Below are 21,394 nucleotides of genomic sequence, written 5' to 3' on the forward strand. Positions count from 1 at the left end.
TGTCAGAAGTCCTCTCTCTTTCAGTCACCACCGTGTCCTCGGAGGAATTTCGGATCTCGGTTATTATGGCTTAACACAACGCAGCCATGACCGGGAGAGCGTCAACGCGTCACAGCGTGACCCAGTCAGAAAGAGATCTCAGACCCGGTGTCTTCATCTCCTCTGCCGGACTGAGGTGAAGACCGGAATTTCCTCCTGAGACCGGCGAAGCCACTGACCTGTCCCTCGGTTCTGCGGCACCACTGCCCCTGCCAGCTGGGGACGCAGATGCCGGCCCCGCTGCAGGGGATCGGCTGCCGCAGGCGCACGTCAGCGCGGCCCCACAGGCTTCTGGACGCCAGCATCCACTGGCTTCACTTTCCGTCACAGGAGGTGTTAGAGAGCGGAGCGCGCGTCCAGAGGTTAGGGTGGAGGACGAGTGTCGGCGCTCCCCTCGGCAGTGGGGCCCTGTCGCCGTCACTCCCGGTGCTCGGAGCAGGCACGCGAGCTCTACAGGGCACCCCGCTGGCCCTGCCCTGGCCCTGCCGCCACCTACCATTCTGAATCATGTAGTGCAAGATCTGTTCAATGACGGATGCCACATAGCTAGCGTCTTGCAAAACAGGCAAGTACGTATTCTCAGACGAAAACACCTCAAGCATCCTCATCGGAAGTGCGACATTCAAACTGTCATCGCTACAGCTTTGCAGTAACCTGTGAAACAGAACAGAACAGAGATGTTCACGCACCGGATGGCAGAGGTCGTCCTAAAGCCCCACGGGCAACTCTCCCTCACCGCATGCCTTGACGGGGTTTACCTGCAGCCGAGGCTCATCAGCCTCTTTATCTGAAACAGACACGTGAGTCTCTCGGACCCGTCCAACTGCTGGACAAACAGAGAGCTGTGTTTGATCAAGTTCTGATACATCCATATCTGAAACACAACACACACAGTCACCTCAGTCCGCGCGAAGCCCATCGTTACAGCACAGGAACACTCCAAACTTCTGCAAGTGCTGAACAGACACTGAATCGAGACATGATAAAACGTGAATCTTCTCGATCAGGATTTATTTTGTAGTGTAGACCACACGACCCAGATTTTCTGCGTTAACACAGCACATCAGTATAAAGCTAAGTCACTAAATGTATTACTAAAACAAAGTACACTTAAAACTCATCTAAATCTGAAATAAAACAGCTCGTTTGCAAAAATCAGCAATTCGTAGTAAAAATACGCTAGAAATACAATAATTAATCATAAGGTGCACAAGGTTATCTCTGGTGATCTAGCCTCGCAAACACAAACTGGAGGCCGTCCGACCCCATTAGAAACAGAATGCTGGGAAGCCCGCGACCGAGGCTGTGTGACGTGGAGCCAGCACTCACCAGACGTTTTGAGTCTTCGCTCTGCTTGTAGAAAAACAGCAGCTGCCTCACCAGGAGGGTAAGGTTGGGCCCGCTGGCGACGGAGAAAGTGCCCCCCGGCTGTGAGGCATTGGCGCAGCGATCGAAGGCGCTTCTCCGAAGGGCGTGCTGGGGGCAAGGCAAAGCATGGGCTCGTGGGCCAGGTGTGCAGCCGCAGCGGTTAGGGTTAGGGTAGCGGCCCAAGTGTGCCCGGGGGTGGGGGCTGCAGGGCAGAGAGGGCTGTGGAGAGGGGTGGGGGAAGGGGTGGAGAGGGACAGGGGAGGGATGGGCGGGGGGGTCTCGTCTGGGTGTATTGTCGTGCAGTTCTTGCAAAAAGGTGACCTGAAACCCAGAAAACTGGGACTGGAATGAGGACCTTTCAGCCCCCAGAGGCCCTTCAACACTCCCATCTTTAGCCGCACCCTGTTTCTATATTGTTACTTAAAAAAAATCACCTCAGAACTCCCCACTCTATAAATCTTTACGTAAATATAAACTACTAAAATTAATTATTGGGGAAAACACTATTATCCACATTGACTTTCATTACACACGTGTACTAAAATACCCACAAAGTGGAGTCCATTTCCAAAGCTCAAGGCCTTATCTAAAATGAGCTCTGGTGTGCCTAACTCTTCCTCAGCTTAAAAGCAAACTTACTTGCTGCCTCCGGTCTCTGCAGCCTCGTATAAATGACTGTATGATCACCGCGTTCTTCAGTCTTCGCCTTTCCTCCTGCGTAACAGAGGGAGGAAGGAATAATGGGGTCTTAGTGAAATGGTATTTAGCTAGCAAAGACTTAAAAAAACAAAAAACCAACCAAACAGCTATAGAATTTACAGACCACAAAATTCAGTCTTTCAAGCGTACCATTCACCGATTTTTAAAATATTCAAAATTCAAGTGTCACCACAATCTGATTCTAGAATACTTTTCAGCACACACTCAAAACCCTGGACCGATTAGCACTCAGTCCTCAACCCCTGACCTAGCTCCCTGACCCCGGGCAACCATCAATCAAATTTCTGTCTTTATGGACATACCTATTCTGGACATAATGGAATCCTGTAATATGTGGCCTTTTGTGTCTGACTTTTTTCACCTGGCACAGTATTTTCAAGGTTCACACATGTTGTATCACTTATCAATACTGCACGACTTTTCACGGCCAATTGATATTTCACCATAAGGGTGGCTCACATTTCGTTTATCCATTTGCCACCTGATGACATTTGGGCTGTTTCCACTCTGGGCTACTACGAACAATGCTGTTGTGGGCATTCACGTAAAAGTTTTGTGTGGACACAAGTTTTCATTTCTCTTGGGCATATGTGCAGGAGCAGAATAACACGGGAGGAACAGCCAGACTGTTTTCCAAGTGGCTACACCATTTCACAATCCCACCAGCACACTAAGCCTTATAATGACAGCTATAGTTTGAAATAGAAAAAGAATACCGACAACCCAAACATCAATTTTAAAAGCCACTTTTCTTATCTAAAAGCAGAAAACTCCACTTTTGGTTAAAACTCTCTTAAAATGTTCAGTGACCTAGCAGAAATAATTTATTCTTCACATTGTTGTAACCAGAGCAGCTCCCACGGTTTGAAAGCCTACTGTGTGCAGGCCCTAAGAGAGACACCGCACAATCATCCTTGATGACGGCTCCTGCCAGGTTTACAATGCAGAAGCTGAAATCTCCACAAAAATAAAGTGATGCTGGAACACGTACAAGAGTCAGAACTCAAAGCCAAGTACAACACTAAGGCCAGCACTCATCCTGCCCCACGACACCATTTCCTGTCTTCCAGGAGTGTCACCTGCCAGGCTTGAAATGCACACGTGCACACACACAATCCTAGGATGGCAGAACACCGATCAGGGCTCACAAGTGTACTTTCTGAGCTTCAAGTGATCACAGCAAACGAACCCCTGAGCCTAAACCTAGTTTGGAAACCTTTGCATTACGATGATTCTAAGAGCATTTCATTAAAAACCTATATGGTCCCATGAGTTTTCAAAACATTTATTTTTATTCATTCAGTTGTTCACTGAGGAGAAAGTCTTGGTAGCATCCCAGCCTTCTGGTTGGAACAGGGACCTAAAGGCTCCATTGTAAATGTACTGGAAACAGACTGACCCTGACAAGGACTGAAGAAGGGCTGCAAACCAGCTAAACCCTGTATTAATTAAAGGTGATTTGTCCTTCTTCCTGTTGCCTGCCAAAAGAAAATGTAACACTCTCCAAAAAGAGAGCTTTTGCTTTTTGTTTTGCCATATAAACTCACAGTATTCAACCAAAATAACCAGGCAAAAGACAAGAACTGAAAACCAGAAGGACAAACAACAGAAACAAGCCCAGAGGTGATCCAAAACTGGAGTTTAAACATTATCTTAATAATCTATAATTATGTTCATGGAATCAAAAGACAAGAGAACTGGGAAATAAAACAAAGACAATTCTAGAACTAAAAAAAAAAAAAATCTGAAGTTCAGAATTCAAAGAATATATGTAACAATTAGACACTGGTAAAGAGATAATGTGTAAATTAGAAGTTAGGTCAGAAGGAAATATCCAAACTGAAGGAGAAATAATCAAAACAATAAATATATGGAAGAGCATAGGAGAGATATATGAAACAATGCAAAGGTCAAATATGTACATAATTTGAGTCCAAGAAGAAGAGGAGAGGAAGAATGGAACAGAAGCACTACTCAAGAGATGACAGCTGAGAATTTCCTAGAAAAGATGAAAGACATCAGCCAACATTTCTTGTTGAGCAGTCACTTTCAACTGACAGCAGTTACACCACCCAAGGAACATCTGAAGGTAATTTTGGTTATCTCAACTGGAGAGAACAGCAGGAGCGCCGTGGCCTCCAGTGGCTGGACCAGAGGCCACAGATGCTGCTGAACACCCTTCAATGTACAGGGTAAGCCCCCACAGCAAAGAATAATCTGTTCCAAAAAGTAGGCAGTGCCGAGGCTAAGAGAGCCCATCTAAAACTCTTCGTATTTGCTGTTCCCTTAACCAAGAATGCTCTTCCTCCAGCTTCTTTTTCATCCTTCAGTTATCAGCTCAACTCTAACCAGCTCAGAGTCTCCTTCCCTGAACACCCTTCCCGGTCACCATCACCATGTCCCACTGCCCTCACAGCACTTGCATCCGTGCTCCAGAACCCAGCAAGACCATTATCCATCTCATTCACTATCCATACAGCCAGCAAGCAGAACAGCACCTGGAATGTATAAGCTCTCAATTAATATTTGCTAAAGGAACAAATGAATGATCAGAAAACAAAACAGAAATCTGGAAAAGCAGGCCATAAAATATACCATAACTGCCGATTAAAATGAACAAAACAAGCAATGTTAAGAAACTGTCACCAGAGAGATGAAATGTAAAATAAAGAATGTAATAAACAAACAAAAAACAACAAATGTCACTAGCTCCATTTATCTTCTATACAAATAATTAAGATATTGGCCTTAACAGTGAGTTTTCTTCTTTTACCTGGCAAAACATGAACATGATATACTAAGTCTTTTTAGATCTTCTAGAAACCACTATGATAAGCAAGAGAACTTTATAACAGCCTGCTTTTCCCTCTATTCTGGAAACTGCCCACTTAGTCTGTCCTTTCCACACTGGTTCCAGAATAAATTACTTATCATAAATCCAAACAATCCAGAAATGCTTCCAAAGTTTAATATACACAAAAATATGCATGTCATGTCACATATAACATACATCTATCTATACCCATTATGACAGATTTATTTAAATGCTATGGAAAATGCTTATTTAAAGAGACTATTACAAAACTGTTTTTACCTCTCTCTTTCTTCTTTCTTCCTGAGTACGATGTAAAAGAGAAGCCTTTTCTTCCTACACACAAAAAGAGAAAAGATAAAAAAAGGCTTTAGTTTCAAATTCTAATATACTCTCAAACAAAGATTAAAGAATGTCTTCACTGAAAAAGGACCCTAAAGAGCACACGAACCTTCTGACCCAATGAGAAGTCTGAGGCACAGGAAGTTAAATGCCATCCCCCGATTAGATCACAGACCTAATTAAAGTTAGTATTTCAGTAGTCTTCTAAGAACAAAATCTGATTTCTTTACACAGACAAGTTCGAGTAAAACTGGGAATATCTGAATAATATCAGTGTATTATATCCATGCCAATATCCTGGTTGTGATTATCATAGTACAGTTTTATAAAACAGAACCCCCCCAGGGGGTGAAATCAGGCACTGTGAACACAGGATCATTCTGTATTATTTCTAACAGCTGCACATGACCTACCATTATCTTAACAAAATATCTGATGAAAAAATTCAGTATTGTTACTGAATTTTAAAAAATTCTCTTTTCAGGGAGCCTGGGTGGCTCAGTGGGTTAAGCGACTGCCTTCGACTCAGGTCATGATCCCAGGGTCCTGGGGTCGAGTTCTGCATACAGGCTCCTTGCTCAGTGGGGAGCCTGCTTCTCCCTCTGCCTCTGCTCACTACTCTGCCTGCTTGTGTTCTCTGTCATATAAATAAATAAAATCTTTTAAAAAATAAACAAAAGCTAAACCTAGTTATTAAAAAAAAATTGTTTTCATCATAAAACTATATTTTGAACAAAATTACTTGGTACCTAGAAGGAACCGAAGTAATAAACAGGAAACTTACACACATTTCAAATAAAATAAAAATACTTAAAGATAACCCTCCTTCCCCCAGAACTGCTACAGTCTATAGTGTATGGGCATTTTATTTTATATTTTTTTAAGATTTTATTTATTTGACAGAGAAAGACACAGTGAGAGAGGAACACCAGCAGGGGAAGTGGGAGAGGGAGAAGTAGCTTCTTGATAAGCAAGGAGCCTGATGCAGGGGCTCGACCCCAGGACCCTGGGATCATGATCTGAGCTGAAGGCAGACGCTTAACAACTGAGCCCCTCAGGTTCCCCTGGGCATTTTATTTTTATAACTGTAATCCAAAATAAAATTAAAACTCCAAGACATTATATATGAATCATTATAAAAATGAATAAACAGGGGCACCTGGGTGGCTCAGTGGGTTAAAGACTCTGCCTTCAGCCCGGGTCATGATCTCAGCGTCCTGGGATCGAGCCCCGCATCGGGCTCTCTGCTCAGCAGGGAGCCTGCTTCCTCCTCTCTCTCTGCCTGCCTCTCTGCCTACTTGCCATCTCTGTCTGTCAAATAAATAAATAAAATCTTTTTAGAAAAATGAATAAACAGATCTCATAACAAAAACAAATAAAAGTATCAAAATAGTGTCAGAAGGCAAGTAATCAAGCCAATTCAAAATTATACATTGATATGTGAATCAACAGTGCGCAGAATGAAAAGTTTCTCACTGACAAAATTTAAAGCCAAAGAAGTAAATCCGGGGCACCCAGTTGGCTCAGTCAATGCAGCATGTGACTCTTGATCTTGGGGTCATGAGTTTGAGTCCCACATTGGGCACAGAGCTTACTTCAAAAAAGAAAGAAAAGAAAAGAAAAGGGAGAAGAGAAGAGAAAGGAAGAAAAATCCTCCAGGTATTTTCCACTATAGAAAATTCCACCACTTTCTGAATTTCAAATAAAAAGATTTTATCTACTATGACCAAATTCAGAAAAATATTTTGTTTTAAATTTTAATTAAAAGGAGGAGGGCAAATGGAAAATTTAAAGTAAAAAGTGCGAAGTTATGATAGAATAAGAGAAAGCTTCTAGATAAAAATTTCTATCCAGTATCCTGACTTATGAATAGAACTGATACGTTTGTGTCTATGGTTTTCCTTCTATCTCCATTTGTCCGGACATGATATATGTTCATTATTTGGTTCTAGCTAAAAGGCTAAGATTCCTTAAAATAGTGTGCACTGTCACAACTACGGAAAAACACGGGCAAGCCTGAAATCAGAGCGAGGGGATGGGTAAGGGGTGACGGCGTGAGGGAGGGCACGCGCTGTGAGGGGCACGGGTGACCGATGAGTCATGACCTCTACGTCTGAACGAATGATGCTCGAGATGTTGGCTAAGTGAATTTAAAGGGAAAAGTCTAAAATTCAACAAACCAACATTTTACCTTAAAAACATGGCCCATGCTGGCAAAAGCCCCTCCGCTGACCTCCCCACACGGAGAAGCTCCTAGTCCTCGCTGGACGACAGGCCGCACAGGCTCAAGGGCCCCACTCTTCCCCGACCACACTGCTGCTTTCACCCGCTTCCCCATCGGGCACGCGCAGGTGTCGACACGCGTCTGGAACGACCGAACGCCTCCCTGAAGTCGGACGCTGCGGTCGTAAGCGTCTAGGGGAGGAGGAGCCCTAAGAGCTGAGAAGCACCGCTCGGCGCCTGCAGCATAGCACCCGTGCTGCGGCCTTTTAAAATCCAAACACGTACTCCCTATCGAAGAGCAGGATGGGACTGTAGTCAAACACTGGAACTGCTCAGAAATTCTCTCTTACGTTTGAAGCTCACGGTGTGGGAGAAGCCACGACAGCACAAGAGGCACTGCTGGGTGTGGGGGTGACTATTAACTTCTGATCACCTGCAGGTCGGAATCCCCGGACAGGACATCATACGAAGGCAAAGGTCACTTCTCTGACCTGTGCTCAAGTACTCTAACACTTCCTACTTCAAAGACAAACTCATTTCAAAAAACTCAAGCAGAGCAAGCCGATCCAAAACAGCGGACGTGCACACACAAACCCGATACGTGATTTCAGTAATAAAACTGTATTTTTGAAAATGCTAATAAGAGCTTTCAAAGAGTACCCCTGCCCCTTTAATAGTCTGCCGACAAAAGACGATGGTCAGGGAGAGGTCAAGCAATCTCCCACGTGAATTCAGGCACACCGCACAGGCGACTCTAGGAGCAGCAGCACCAGGTAGCAGCGACACTGAGCTGTCCGCTGTGCCCTTGCACAGGAGGACAGGAGAGGAGTGTGTGCCACACGCAGAACACTAACAGGGACTGAAGGCTTCTGTCCACACACTAAGCAATATTCCACGCCCTTGGCTTTGGGTAATTCTCGTATTCCTCGAAATGAACCTATGAGGTTAAGCACGATGATCTTCCCCGTTTACAGATGCGGAAAGTGAGGTCTGAAAGTGGTAGCAGATCCAGGATCTGAACTCAGAGGGCCTAGAGCTTAGCCCACTAAGCAGTATGCTAGCTACTTTGAGAAAGAACATTATTTCACATTTTGAGAAGTTAAAAAAGTCCTTGCCTTCATTATACACGAGTAATTTGGAAGATTACCAGAAAGGAGGGGAGAGGGAGGCCATAGAAAAAAATGTTGATCTTCAAAATCTGACAAGAAAGCATGAGGAGCAGGTGGTGTTGAGAACCAGAAAGCAAACTAAGCAATCAGAGAGATCAGGACACAAGGCCGCCAGGAAAAGCCAGCCCCGCACAGAAAGACAAGCGTGGCAGAGCACATGATCGCCGTCCACACACCATGGCAACGGTCAGTACGCAGCCCCTAAACATGCAACCGAACCCCGGGGCAGAACCAGAGCCTCCTCGTGTGTTCACCATCTAGAACGATCCATTCAAAAGACATTCAAATGAGACCCAGGGCACGTACCCAGTCAACAGGTGTCTAGTGAATCACGTAACATGCCAGGCACTAGAGATTTTATTTTGTAAGATTTTATTTATTTCTTTGACAGAGAGAGAGAGAGGGAGGAGTGGGAGAAAGCAGCAGGCTCCCCACTGAGCAGGGAGCCCAACGGGGAGCTTGACCCCAAGACCCTGGGATCATGACCTGAGCCGAGGGCAGACGCTGAACAACTGAGCCCCCCAGGGGCCCCGGCACCAGAGACTTTGAAAGTAAGTGAGGCATTTCCCCCCAGGGAGTTCACAGTCTGGTGGGAGAAAGCAGCAGCCTGTTTGCTGGGGACACACCTTGCAGCAGACACAGCCCTGGCCGCTAGCGTGGAGACAGACGCGGTCTCTGCCCTGTGCACAGAGGCCGCGCCGGGCGCAAGCGTGGGGAGAGCAGACAGACTCTGCCTCAGCGGCCAGGAGAAGGCCCAGAAGAAAAGGCATGTGAAAGGCAACTTGGAAGGACCAGTTCCGCGGGAGGACAAGGTGGGGAATCTCCCAGCAGAGGGAGAGAATCTCCCAGCAGAGGGAGAGAATCTCCCAGCAGAGGGAGGGAGCGAGCGCGCGAGCAGGGCGCAAGACGAAGCGCGCAGGGGTCAGGTGGGAAGAGGGGGAGCCCCGAGCCCAAGGGAGATGGTGATCACCTCACAAGTGGGGGCCGCTGAGCGTCCAAGGGGCCAAGGAGTTAACAGGTAATAAAAAGAACGGGGTGGGGGCGCCTCCCTGCACGCCCTCTCCCGGAGGGCCGCCTTTGGGACAGACAGGCGCGGGACGGGCTCCTGCAGAGCACTGAGCATCCGCCCCAAGAACCGTCTCTTCTCAGCGCTCAGTTCTTTCCGGCAGCCCCGTTAATACAAAACCCATCACACTGCCCTGTTTTCTGTTCCACGGCAGCCTGACGGACAGGAGAACCACCAACGCGCTCTGAGGGAGCAAGGTCAAAGACAGCCTGCAGAACACGGCCGTCTGCTCCCCACGGCCTGTCCCGCACCGTGTCCCGATGCCGCCTCAGCCCCGAGAATACCGACACAAAACTGGAGCTCTAAGCGTTAACGCGGCGAGTGACGGGGTGCGCGGGAGAGGCCTCCTTGCAGGGAGGAGGCGCTGGGCGGCAGGAGCAGTCCTGCAGGGCGCACCCCCCACAGGAAGTCACCCTGTGCCCCCCTCCCCCTGCTCCCCCTGCTCCCCCCACAAGCCAAGTTCAAACCGCACAAGTGTCAACGCGGCAGGTCTGCATTTAGGTGCTAACGAAGGCTCCATCTAGGACTGCATCTAGGACTCCATCGCTTACAGACAGAACCCAGTGTCTGCTGAAAGAGAAAAACATGTTTGACCTCAGTGCACCGGCAGAGAGGAAAGAAGAGTAAAGGTAAGTGAACTGTGTTTTTTCTCCTTTAATGAACTATAAATTCCTTCAGAATCACGGCCTATGTCTGTCTTTATAATCCTGACACTTAGCATTGTGCATCATGGTATGATTGAAGGATATAATTTAGAAAGGATAAAGGTACAACCAGGAAATCTGAAGCTTGAAAGATTTTAAAGTTGAAAAAAAAAGTCATGGTAAGAGGCAAGAATGTAAAATCACTTATCTACTGAGGCAGACATTAGAAAGACCTACATCTTCCCACGGACAGTTAGTGCCACCAAAATCAGAATACCGGCCAGACAAATCTAAATCCAATCAATAATTCCAATGTTCTAAACTCCCTCAGGAAGTCGACAAATAATTCAAAAATGTTCTAAGTGCTCTTACAAATCTCATCGTGACCCTTATATATGTTGCTGAGCCCAATTCCCAATTCTCCCGCGAAGAGTGACTGCTGCGATGGACAGGCCAGTTCCCCACTGGTGTCTGCTCGGCTTACGTTCCGGATTATTCTGCGGGCTCAGGCAGAATTTTGCCTCGAGGATCTTTCTCAGACTTCTTTCCAGGGCTGGGTTTAGCGTGTCAAGAAGAGCAGCCTGGCGGTTGCGGGAGCTGGCCTGTCCATCTCAGCAGCCACTCTTCCCGGGAGGAACTGGGAATTGGGCTCAGCAACATATTGAAGGGTCACGATGAGATTTGTAAAGCACTTAGAACATCTTTGAATGTGACTGCAAAGCAGGGAAAGCAACCCCACCCTGTCCGTGTCCTGCAGTAACAAGGCACTGAGGACCGCAGGTCAAGGTGGGAACGACGGAGGACCACTATCTTGATGCACCTGGACAGAGGGAGGAGCAAGCAGGGTGACTCCCAGGCTTGGGGTCCTCCCTCCCCTGCCCGGCCAACACCCACGTCTCAGAGGCAGCCCTGCCACCTTCACAGGGTTCACCACAGCCACACCCCCTGGGCTGTTCTTCGCTTAATATTGCTCTTTAAACTGAGTTTTAAAACTTTTTACTTTGAATGAATTTCAGACAAAGTTGGAGAAAGGATACAGTGAGTTTCCTCATCGCCTCTCTCTCGGACCCCACTGCCCCCTCCACAGCCAGAACACAACCGGCAAGAGCAAGAGATCAACAAGGACGAGGCGTCCCGACGAGCGACAGACTGTACGGAAGTGCGCCAAGTTCTATACGAACAACCTTCGCCGGCTCTAGGATCCCCTCCAGGACCCCACACCGCATTTCGTTACTAGTGCTTCCTACTCCGCACCGATCTGTAACAGTTCCTCCACCTTCGTCCTCTGTGTCCTGGACTCTGCTCCTTGATGTGGGCTCTTCCGATATTCTCCTACGACCGGAGTGAGGTTACGCCACGACAGTAGTGGACGTTAATGGATGTGGTAAAGTGTGCACTTGGGTCTCCATACTTACACGAATGACCAAATGTATACCCGAGAGAGGAGAAAAATCGCTCCTCCCAGAATTGTTAGTAAGTGCGGACAGAAAGAGGGGAGCAATCGCCGAACACCTCGCGGCGGCCACGGCGCGGCCGCGCGCTGAGACCAGTGGGCAGAGCTCGAGAACAAACAGGATTCACCCGACCTCCACGTGCCACCTCAAGAGCTTTACCAGCTACTCAGGGAAAGACAGTGGGGGCAGTGGGGAGCCCTGCACACACCAGGCCGGGGACCAGCAATCAGGCACAAGGACGTTACACACCCCTACAGCGTTATTCTCCTAAGTACAAGGTACTCCTGAAAAGAAACACAATGAAAACAAAACTGCATTGTTACATTTTAAATTAAATTAAAAAATAAACACTGAGTTACAAGAAAAACCTAACAAATTTATTTATGAAAAGCCCTATCGGAAACGAGGCCCCTCAAAGCAAAAGAACGGTTTGTCATCACGACAGAGGAGACCAGAGGAGGCTAAGTCTATAATTTTATTTTTTAATTTTGACATTGGACGACATAGAGAATACTAACATGTTTATTATTCATCAGGCAAAGGCTATTTGACAGAACTGGGTTCTAGAAATGAATTCCTAACCAGAACACCCAGTGTGACTCTGGTTCAACAGACTTTACTTTCGAGAAAGCCTCCAGGGCCCAATCTTCTGAACATGTGCTTTTATTTAGTATTATTCTCCTGATGGTTCTTTAAAAGGGGGTCTGGCTCGCATCTACCCACTTGCCAGGCTCCTGGAGGCCATCACTCTGAACTTTGTACATATGGCATTCAGAAGACTTTTTCTTTTTTCTTTAAATTTTATTTACTTATTTGACAGACAGAGATCACAAGTAGGCAGAGAGGCAGGCAGAGAGAGAGAGAAGCAGGCTCCCCGCTGAGCAGAGAGCCTGATGCGGGGCTCGATCCCAGGACCCCAGGATCATGACCTGAGCTGAAGACTGAGCCACCCAGGTGCCCCACAGAAGACTTTTTCGAGTTCTTCTCAATTCTTTCCGCCACAGTCAAAGTGTACTTCCCATGGCTTCCAGTAAAAAAAAAGGTTTATGCCACAAAGACCCGAGTTCCTCTTGACGTGATGACAGGGACTTGAGACCTTTCTGCTCTCAATTCGGGAGGAAGCAGGTGCTTAGAGTCACTGCTCAGATTGTCCCAAAGCAGAGGAGTCACACGGCACAGGCCAATGGACCGCCATTCTACTGGGGACTGGGGACTGCTCTTCAGCACCAGAGCCGAACAAGACTGCCGTCTGGATAGGAAAGGGTCCAGTTTCCAGGGCTGGAACACGCTGGATCAAACCTCCTACTCAACCAACGTGGCGTTCCGTACCAACTCCGCTCTTCTCACAACATCACACCCGAAGTCTGCGTTAGTGTGTCATGAAGTCATCAACAGAATTTAAAAGGTTTCCTCTCGTCTGGGAGTTAGACAAGAAAGTCTTCGTGGACGTGTTTATTCACTTGTGGCTGGCAAACCGCGAAGGCCGTGCTGGTTTCAGAACGTCAGTGAGCGTCCGGCAGAGTGGCTGGCGACATCTGCCCGGTCCTCCCTGGCAGGCCAGCAACCCGCCCGGCTCGCTCCCGAGCCGACACGCAGCTAACTCACTGGACAAAGGAATCTCGTCAACTATGTTCTTTGTTTTGTTACTGATCACCACTCTGACTCATAACTTTTTGTGTATTTTGTCAATTAGCAGCTCTAGCCTTTGCAATGAAGCACAGTATCCCAGACGAAGTGTTCTTAACTTTTCATTTTAACTCAGCATCACATTCTGTACTGACTTCTGGGCTATTTAGAAATTGTTCCTGTTTATTCCCGAAAGTTGAACGGGTTGGGGGTGGTGCCTTATGGTTTCACAATGAAGCCCGAGCACGGTGGTTCCAGGCGAGGTCTGGCTCATAATGGGGCATAGGGTCTCTCTCAGCCAGTTCCTGAAAAACCATGGTTCAAAAATCTTTCTTAAGATCTTACTTATTTGACAGAAAGCCCGCGTGAGCACAAGCAGGGGCAGTGGAAGGGGAAGCAGGCTCCCACTGAACAGGGAGCCCAACATGGGGCTCGATCCCAGGACCTGAGCCGAAGGCAGACACTTAACTGAATGAGCAACCTGGGCGTCCCTCAAAAATCTTTATCGTATTTGTTTGTGTTTCTTATGCAGGCTGTAAGTTTATAAGACTAAATAGCTAGTTCCAGCGGGTTATTAATGTGGCCCTTATTATAAATGAAGACATGATGAAGATCATAACTATCTTTAGTGCCTTAATTTCTAAGACAATCTTTACCTTCAGGCTTTAAAAATGACTCGTCTTCAGTTGTTGTAAGACATTCTAACGCATGCACGTCAGGCACAGCAGTCAGGCGGGAAAAGATAAGGCACAGGCGTGATCCTGATTTGCTACACCCGTACCTACATGTAGCTCACACTAGTCGTCCATAATCATCAACTTCCAAAAGTGAAATTTCATTATGCTGCTAGAAAAAGAAACAAACTGCAACAGAGCTCAAGGAGAGTCCGCACACAGAAACGCGCGCTGACAACACCGACGGCACACACAGCCCCGCCGCGGACGCGCGTTCCCAAACTGCAGCCACCGAACGCGGACGTGTCACCGGCAAGCCGGGTTTACCACGAAGCTTCCGAACTCCAACCTTGCCATGAGCTGGCATTTCAGAGAAATCACAGGCTCGGCTCCCCAGTCATCTGTTTCTATTGGACACTGAAACAAACACCGCTAAGTTCTAAAATGCTCCTTCACATGCCACCTAAATCGTCACACACTTTAGGACGAACAGTGGCCCATACTAACGGGCTGAAGCATGAACAGACAAGTCAACGCCTGATGGCCTCGGGGAAGACTCACACGGACACAGATGCAGCGTGTGATAAAGGAGGCATTTCAAATGTAAATAGGAAGTGTACTCTTCAACAAATATGAGAGGAAAAGCTGTGTGACCTAAGTAAATGACAATGTAGCTCTAGTCTTCACACCAAGAGATCCCTGACTGACATAAGATCTGTGTGTGCGTGCACGTGTGTACAAAGCACCATAAAAATATGTGAAGACAATAGGAGAATTAAACACTCCCACGTGGACTACGACTTTCCCTAAGAAAGAAATATCACTCTTTAAGTCTTGTTACTATTTGCCATCAGTTATTTAAAAATAAATTTGAGGGGCACCTGGGTGGCTCAGTGGGTTAAAGCCTCTGCCTCTGGCTCAGGTCATGGTCTCAGGGTCCTGGGATCAAGCCCTGCATCGGGCTCTCTGCTTGGCGGGGAGCCTGCTTCCCCCACCCCACCCCCCCGCCTCTCTGCCTACTTGTGATCTCTGTCAAATAAATAAATAAAATCTTAAAAAAATAAAAATAAAAATAAATTTGAGTACATCAAAGTTAGAATTTTCTACACAGAACAATATAACACAGGCTAATAAGATGACAAAATGGGAATAAATATTTGTAACACTGCAACACCAGCTGTTTGTAACACTGCAACACCAACTGTTTGTAACACTGCAACACCAGCTGTTTGTAACACTGCAACACCAGCTGTTTGTAACACTGCAACACCAGCTGTTTGTAAAAGCTCTCCAAAATAATTTAAAGAGATCTACAATCAAATAGAAAAATTAGCAGAAGCTATACCCAGTGCAGAGGAAAATAAAAATCTTTTAAACATAAGAACTTCATTTTTACTCATCTGAGGAAAGCATGCAGCTTGTGTAATGAAATAGGCTTTTTAACCCCTGTTTGGCAAACTCAGCATGCTGCCAGTTACAGAGGACAGTAGCTACTCCCATTCGCTGAGAAAGCTGCCTTAGCAATCTAGAATCTATTACAATTCAAAATGTGCATAGCCTTTGACCTAGCACTTCTAGAAATTTAACCTATACATATTAAAGGCACATATGCAAGGATTTGTACTGCAAAACACAGACAGCAAATGGCCATTAAAATACACGACTGCTAGGTTACAAAATGTTCATCATGCCGACAACCACCAGCGTTTTCAAAGAATGCGGTGCCTCCACCTGCACCGAACCGCAACCGTCTCCAGACGCGTTCTCGGGGGTAAGTGCCGCAGTCTGTCTAATGGGCTCCCCCGGGTGCTCGTGCGACAGAAGGGGCCCCTGACGACTCCGCGGGCACAGACTAGCCGAGAGGACAGGGCAGAACCTGGGACACAGTGTGGCTGTGTGGATCAGGGACAGAGAGGGAGGGCTGGGGTGAAAGGGGGGGGGAGACGCGATCATTTTGCATCGTTACTTTCGATCGCCCCAGTTACAGCCCCTGCCCGCGGAATGCTTCGCTCTTCTGGAATAACAAGCAAATGAAGCTATGGGAGAAGGTTTTTAAAGGCGCTAAACGTGGCCAAGAGTAAGTTCTAGATGAGGTGCTGGGGGGAAAGAACAACGAAGTACCCACCAAAGAACATTCGGATTTTGATTCTTAACAAGTTTTTGGTTCCAGTTTATCACACGTACAATGGAAAACATTTCACGTTCTACACTCCACAGGCCTGGATATGTTAGGAATTCTGAGGGCAGTTATGTGCCAGTTTCATAAACACTCTCATCAGATGCTTTTAGAATAACCAAGCCTGTTCTCCGCAGACGCAGACGTAGGCGTTACTTTCAGGGCTAATCTCACCTCCACAGCCGCATCTTCTCATCGATATGTAAACAGGAGCAAATGACACCAGGCTCCTATCTGGCCTTTGAGCTTGAGGCACTTTATCTTATCTTCTCTGAAAATTAAATATGGCCAAACTTCAAAAATACCGTTAACAAAGATGTTTTTAAATGGGAAAAAATGCTTTTCTCAAATGCAGACACATTTTGTAGTAACAAAATGAAGCTTTTAAAAGTGTAAGTCATAAATAGTTTAAATCAGATTTCATTAATTATCAGAATAAAAAAAAATTACAGCCACTGAAGTCAGAGTGCGTTTATAAGATATGACTTCCATACTCCAAATGCTCAAATAAGCTAACATTTATAAAACGAACATTAGCATGCTTATTAATATCTTGACTTCTAAAAACAACAGTTTCCTTCGTTTTGTTATTGGGTTATCTCCCTTTAGCAATTTACTCCATTTAACAGTGTAAACAGAATAATCAGCTTCACACCTGTGTTGAGTCAGTATTTTCCCACTGGTGCACTGACAAAACAGGAGCAGTCTGAAACAATACAAAGACTCATCAAGTAAGACACTTCCTTTTGAGTTAATTAAAATGTTAAATGTTACCAAAAGTATTATTTGTGAATAATACACCATCTATGATGTGGGTTTTTCCTAAGAACCTCCATGAAAATATAAGAGCACTTCATGCAACGAATATTTAAAGGTGCATCAACCACAGTAACTGATGACTATCATGTCCATGAAACCGAATGCGCAATACGATTCCTAATTCGAAACATATATAGAAAAAGACTAGAAAAAAATTTACCCATGTAGTAGCAGTGTTTTATTTTTAAACGGAGGGTGGGTTCCAAAGAGGTAGTTTTTCTTCATTTCAGTATATTTTAAATGTTCTACAATAAGCATTATAATCAGAAAAGAACTCACTTTAAAATAAAGTATCCAACGCAAAATGAAATTGCTTAATCCCATTACAATAAATTCTGAAAGATGTTCTTTTCTTACATAAGAGCTGGATGATAAATATGGCACCATTTTAATAGCAAAACCCTGGAAATAAACTACACATACACATGCAGACACGTAGACAGACACACAGAGAAACAGGAAAGAGGTTCCACGACACAGACCGCGTAGGGGAATGTTGTGCACCTGTGGAAACAGGACTACAAAGACCAAAAGAGTCATCACTAAGACACAACGCCAAGGAGAAGAACAGCATGTCGCTCACTTTTACTGAAGAAGTGAGGGGGCATGTTTATTTGTTTAGACTAGTTTTGAGCAGACACTGAAGACACTGGTCCTCGTGGGGAAATCCGGAATCTCTGTGAGAGGAAGGTGTCATTGTAAGCCCTTTAGATGGATTTCACTTTTCACACTTTTTAAAAAAAAACTGAATATTGTTTCAAAGGCCCCAGCCTGGAGTCTGGAAATGGAAACATTATTAAAGTGAGGAAGAGGAGTAATAATTCAGTCTGACTTTCTCATTACCAAGAATTACGACTTTCATATTACAAGATGTGAAACAGAGGAGCCCAGAGAGGATGAGCAACTCTATTGCAGCTGGTTATGGAGACAAACCTTTCTTCCGGTTTCCTCTGCACTTTCAGCAATTTCACATTTTGTAGTGCAGATGTGATATGAATCGTGCTGCTTGCCAACGCACTGGAGTTTACTCAAGTTCCTTCAAAACATTAGAGCATTAAAGCTTCATCCTAAGGAAAATTAGTTCAAAAAGAAGTAGGATTTTCTCAGGGCTCCCCTTCTCAGGGACTGCAGGCCGCGTTCCGCAACTTCCCCTGCAGTTGAAGGAGGTTGTGAGCAAAGCGGGAGGCAGACGCAAGACACGGAGGCCACAGGACACCGCCGAGCAACGCAGAAGACAGACCAGGGCCGCTGGGCTCTAATCTCTCCCTCAGAAAGATGTGGCAGGAAGTGCCCATGCCTCCAGGAGCCACGAAGAAATGAGAGGGCAGGACAAGCCAAACGCCCCGCGGGAGGACAAAGACAGAGGACGCTGCCGAGGTCACTGCGGCCAGGAAAGGGAGAAAAGGGACTCCCTGGAGACAAACCCGTCCTCAGGGCCTGACGGCAAGGCGAGGATGTGCAGGCAGCACTTACCACCCCGCCCCGGAAGAGACATCAGTACAATTTCTTCTAGAAAACAAAGTGCATCTAAAACCTTTACAAAGTGCATACTGTGACCAAGCAATGCAACTTCTTCAATTTGTCCTAAAAAATAATGATCAATTGTTGATTCTAAAAATGTTACTCACAATAAAGAAACCCTAAAATAAAATCCAAAAAAAGCATAAACATATACTTTATACAAAGTTCATGCAATGAGCATGTATAGTAATTTTTAAAAACTGAACAGAATTTTAATTTTATTTTTTTAATTTTTTAAAAATATTATTTATTTATTTATTTGACAGACAGAGATCACAAGTAGGCAGAGAGACTGACAGAGAGAGAGGAAGGGAAGCAGACTCCCCGCAGAGCAGAGAGCCGTGCGCAGGGCTCAATCCCAGGACCCTGGGACCATGACCTGAACCGAAGGCAGAGGCTTTAATCATCTGAGCCACCCAGGTGCCCCCAGAATTTTAATATTAGAAAACAGACTGAATGACTTGACTCAGCTTTGGGATAACACAGAGTCAGATACAAGATAGAGAGGAATGGCTAGAGCAAAAAAAACAAAAACAAAAACAAAAACACGCCTCAGAATCAAGCCCCATACAAAGGCATGGGGTCCTCCCATGAGCCCAACTCACACACCGCCTCTGCTCATTCCCTCGGGGATGAGTGCCGTCCGACGCGTGGCCACCCACACCGGGACATCCGTGTAGGCTTTCTTTCTTTCTTTCTTTTTTTTTTTTTTAATTTATTTGACAGACAGAGATCACAAGTAGGCAGAGAGGCAGACAAAGAGAGAGAGAGGGGGAAGCAGGCTCCCCGCTGAGCAGAGAGCCCGATGTGGGGCTCGATCCCAGGACCCTGAGATCATGACCTGAGCTGAAGGCAGCGGCTTAACCCACTGAGCCACCCAGGTGCTCCCCATGCAGGCTTTCTGACTGCATGCCCCTTTTCTGCTCTTTCTGTAAATGCCGGCATCCCTCTCAGAGTTCTGTTCCGAGACTACAAGTCTCCTCAGAGGGACACCAGCCCGAGGATCCCGGTGCGTCTCACGGCTTCAGTCACGTACGGATGGTCCCCGGGCTCTACCCAGAGGTCCCGACCAGTGCGTGCACAGCCTCACGGTGCACAGGCCCCCGGAAAAGAACATCGTCTTGGTTCCTGGAGTCACCACCCACTCTGGTAATCCCAGAGAAACACCCAAGGTGACCCTCCCACGGCACAGCTCCTCAATTCTGCCTCCTCAACGGCCCTTGAACTCCCCTCCACCCAGAGCCCACCGCTTTGCTCTGGGCCCTCACTACTCTGCTGCAAACTCTGGCTGCCTCTCCCTTGGTTTCCAACCACCTGCGCTGCCCCACACTCACGTCTCCCAAAACCTCACTTCCCTGCTTAGAGTCCTTCACTGGCTCCCCAAGGTGCCTGGACGTGCTGAGTGTGGCCCCCGGAACCCTTTATGACCTGCCCCCGAAGGTCTCTCCCAGCCTTCTCTTCTCCTACCCTGATCCAGCCGCGCAGAACGGGGCTCAGGGGATGCCAGCCCCCCACGGCTGGACTCCCCTCTCCGCGCAGGTCCGTCTCACCAACGGCAACGATACTCACACATCAACAGTAGCAAGAAAGCCAGCCCGGCACACAGAAGCCTATGGCACTAGCCTTATACCACTTGCCTGGGGTTCTGGAAACAGGACACAGACAGGACTAGAAGAAAAGGAAAACAAGCGTCCTCCTCTCATGCCCGTAGTGGACAGTCCAAATGCTCCCCCTGACCAAAAACGCACCATGATAGTCTCCTTCTTCACGCACCTCTCCTCCACATCCACACGTCTGCCGCCTGCCCTACAGCTGTCACGGTGCCAACCCAAAGACACTCATCCCCAAATTATCCACTCCCCCGGCCCTGCTATATCCCGTCTTCTCCCCAAGGGTGGTCGGATTGACCTAAGTAAATTCAAATGGCTGCAAATAAATGACATCTGTGTAAGTTTCCAAGGCACAGAGCTACAAAGTTGTCTCCAAGTCAACTAAGTTTCATCAAAATGTCTACTGAGAAGTTATTTGGTCGGCACCTTTTGCTCTGCAACTGTTTCATTATTTCCGTAACAGTTACGCAGCTAAGAACTACTGACTCGATGCAGTAGGACAAAAGGACAGCCATAACATTGAAATCTTAATAGGTTAAGACAGAAGAATAACATACAAAAGTCATGTTAGGATTAGCATTTACAACGTAGCTAAAACTGATACCCCTCCTGTGGTGGCTTTAGAATATTTTCACACATTTGGGAGCACGTGGGGGGCTCAGGCAGTTGAGGCTCCAACTCTTGATTTCAGCTGAGGTCATGACCACAGGGTTGTGAGATCCAGTCCTGTGTCAGCCTCTGCACTCAATGGGAGTCTGCTTGGGATTCTCCCTCCCCCTCTGCGCCTCCCCCTGCTGTGCACACGCACGCACTCTCTCTCTCTCACAATAAATAAAATACATTTTTAAAAAAAGAATATTCCCATAAATTCTTTGATGCTGCTTCCCGTTAAGATGTGCAGCTTGACCCACACTCGCCTTGAGTGTGGACTGGATGGGCAAAGAGAACAGGACCAACGTGAACGTGACCTTCAGGACTGCCCCGTACAGGCGCGCCGCCTTCTCTGCGCCCTCTCACCTCACAAGCCATGTCATGAGGACACGAGCAGCCCTCAGGAGAGTGCAGGCGGCGGGAAGCTGACCGCCCCCCCACGCCCCAGCACTGACTTCCAGGTACGTGGACAAGGGAGCC

General features: G+C 46.7%; 1 protein-coding gene across 2 annotated transcripts in view; it reads right to left on the minus strand.

The window, feature by feature from the left end:
- UBE3C (ubiquitin protein ligase E3C) overlaps positions 1–21,394 on the minus strand; it is a 112,482-nt gene that overhangs the window by 83,751 nt on the left and 7,337 nt on the right. For both annotated transcript variants that reach the window (XM_082692926.1, XM_082692927.1), the window contains exons 2-6: positions 5,222–5,275; positions 2,047–2,121; positions 1,369–1,515; positions 798–913; positions 536–693 (exon numbers count right to left, since the gene is read on the minus strand). In XM_082692926.1, the coding sequence (XP_082549052.1) occupies positions 536–693; positions 798–913; positions 1,369–1,515; positions 2,047–2,121; positions 5,222–5,275 (550 nt within the window). The remainder of the gene's footprint in view (positions 1–535; positions 694–797; positions 914–1,368; positions 1,516–2,046; positions 2,122–5,221; positions 5,276–21,394) is intronic.

This window comes from Mustela nivalis (genome assembly GCF_964662115.1).
Source record: "Mustela nivalis genome assembly, chromosome: 12".
NCBI lineage: Eukaryota > Metazoa > Chordata > Mammalia > Carnivora > Mustelidae > Mustela > Mustela nivalis.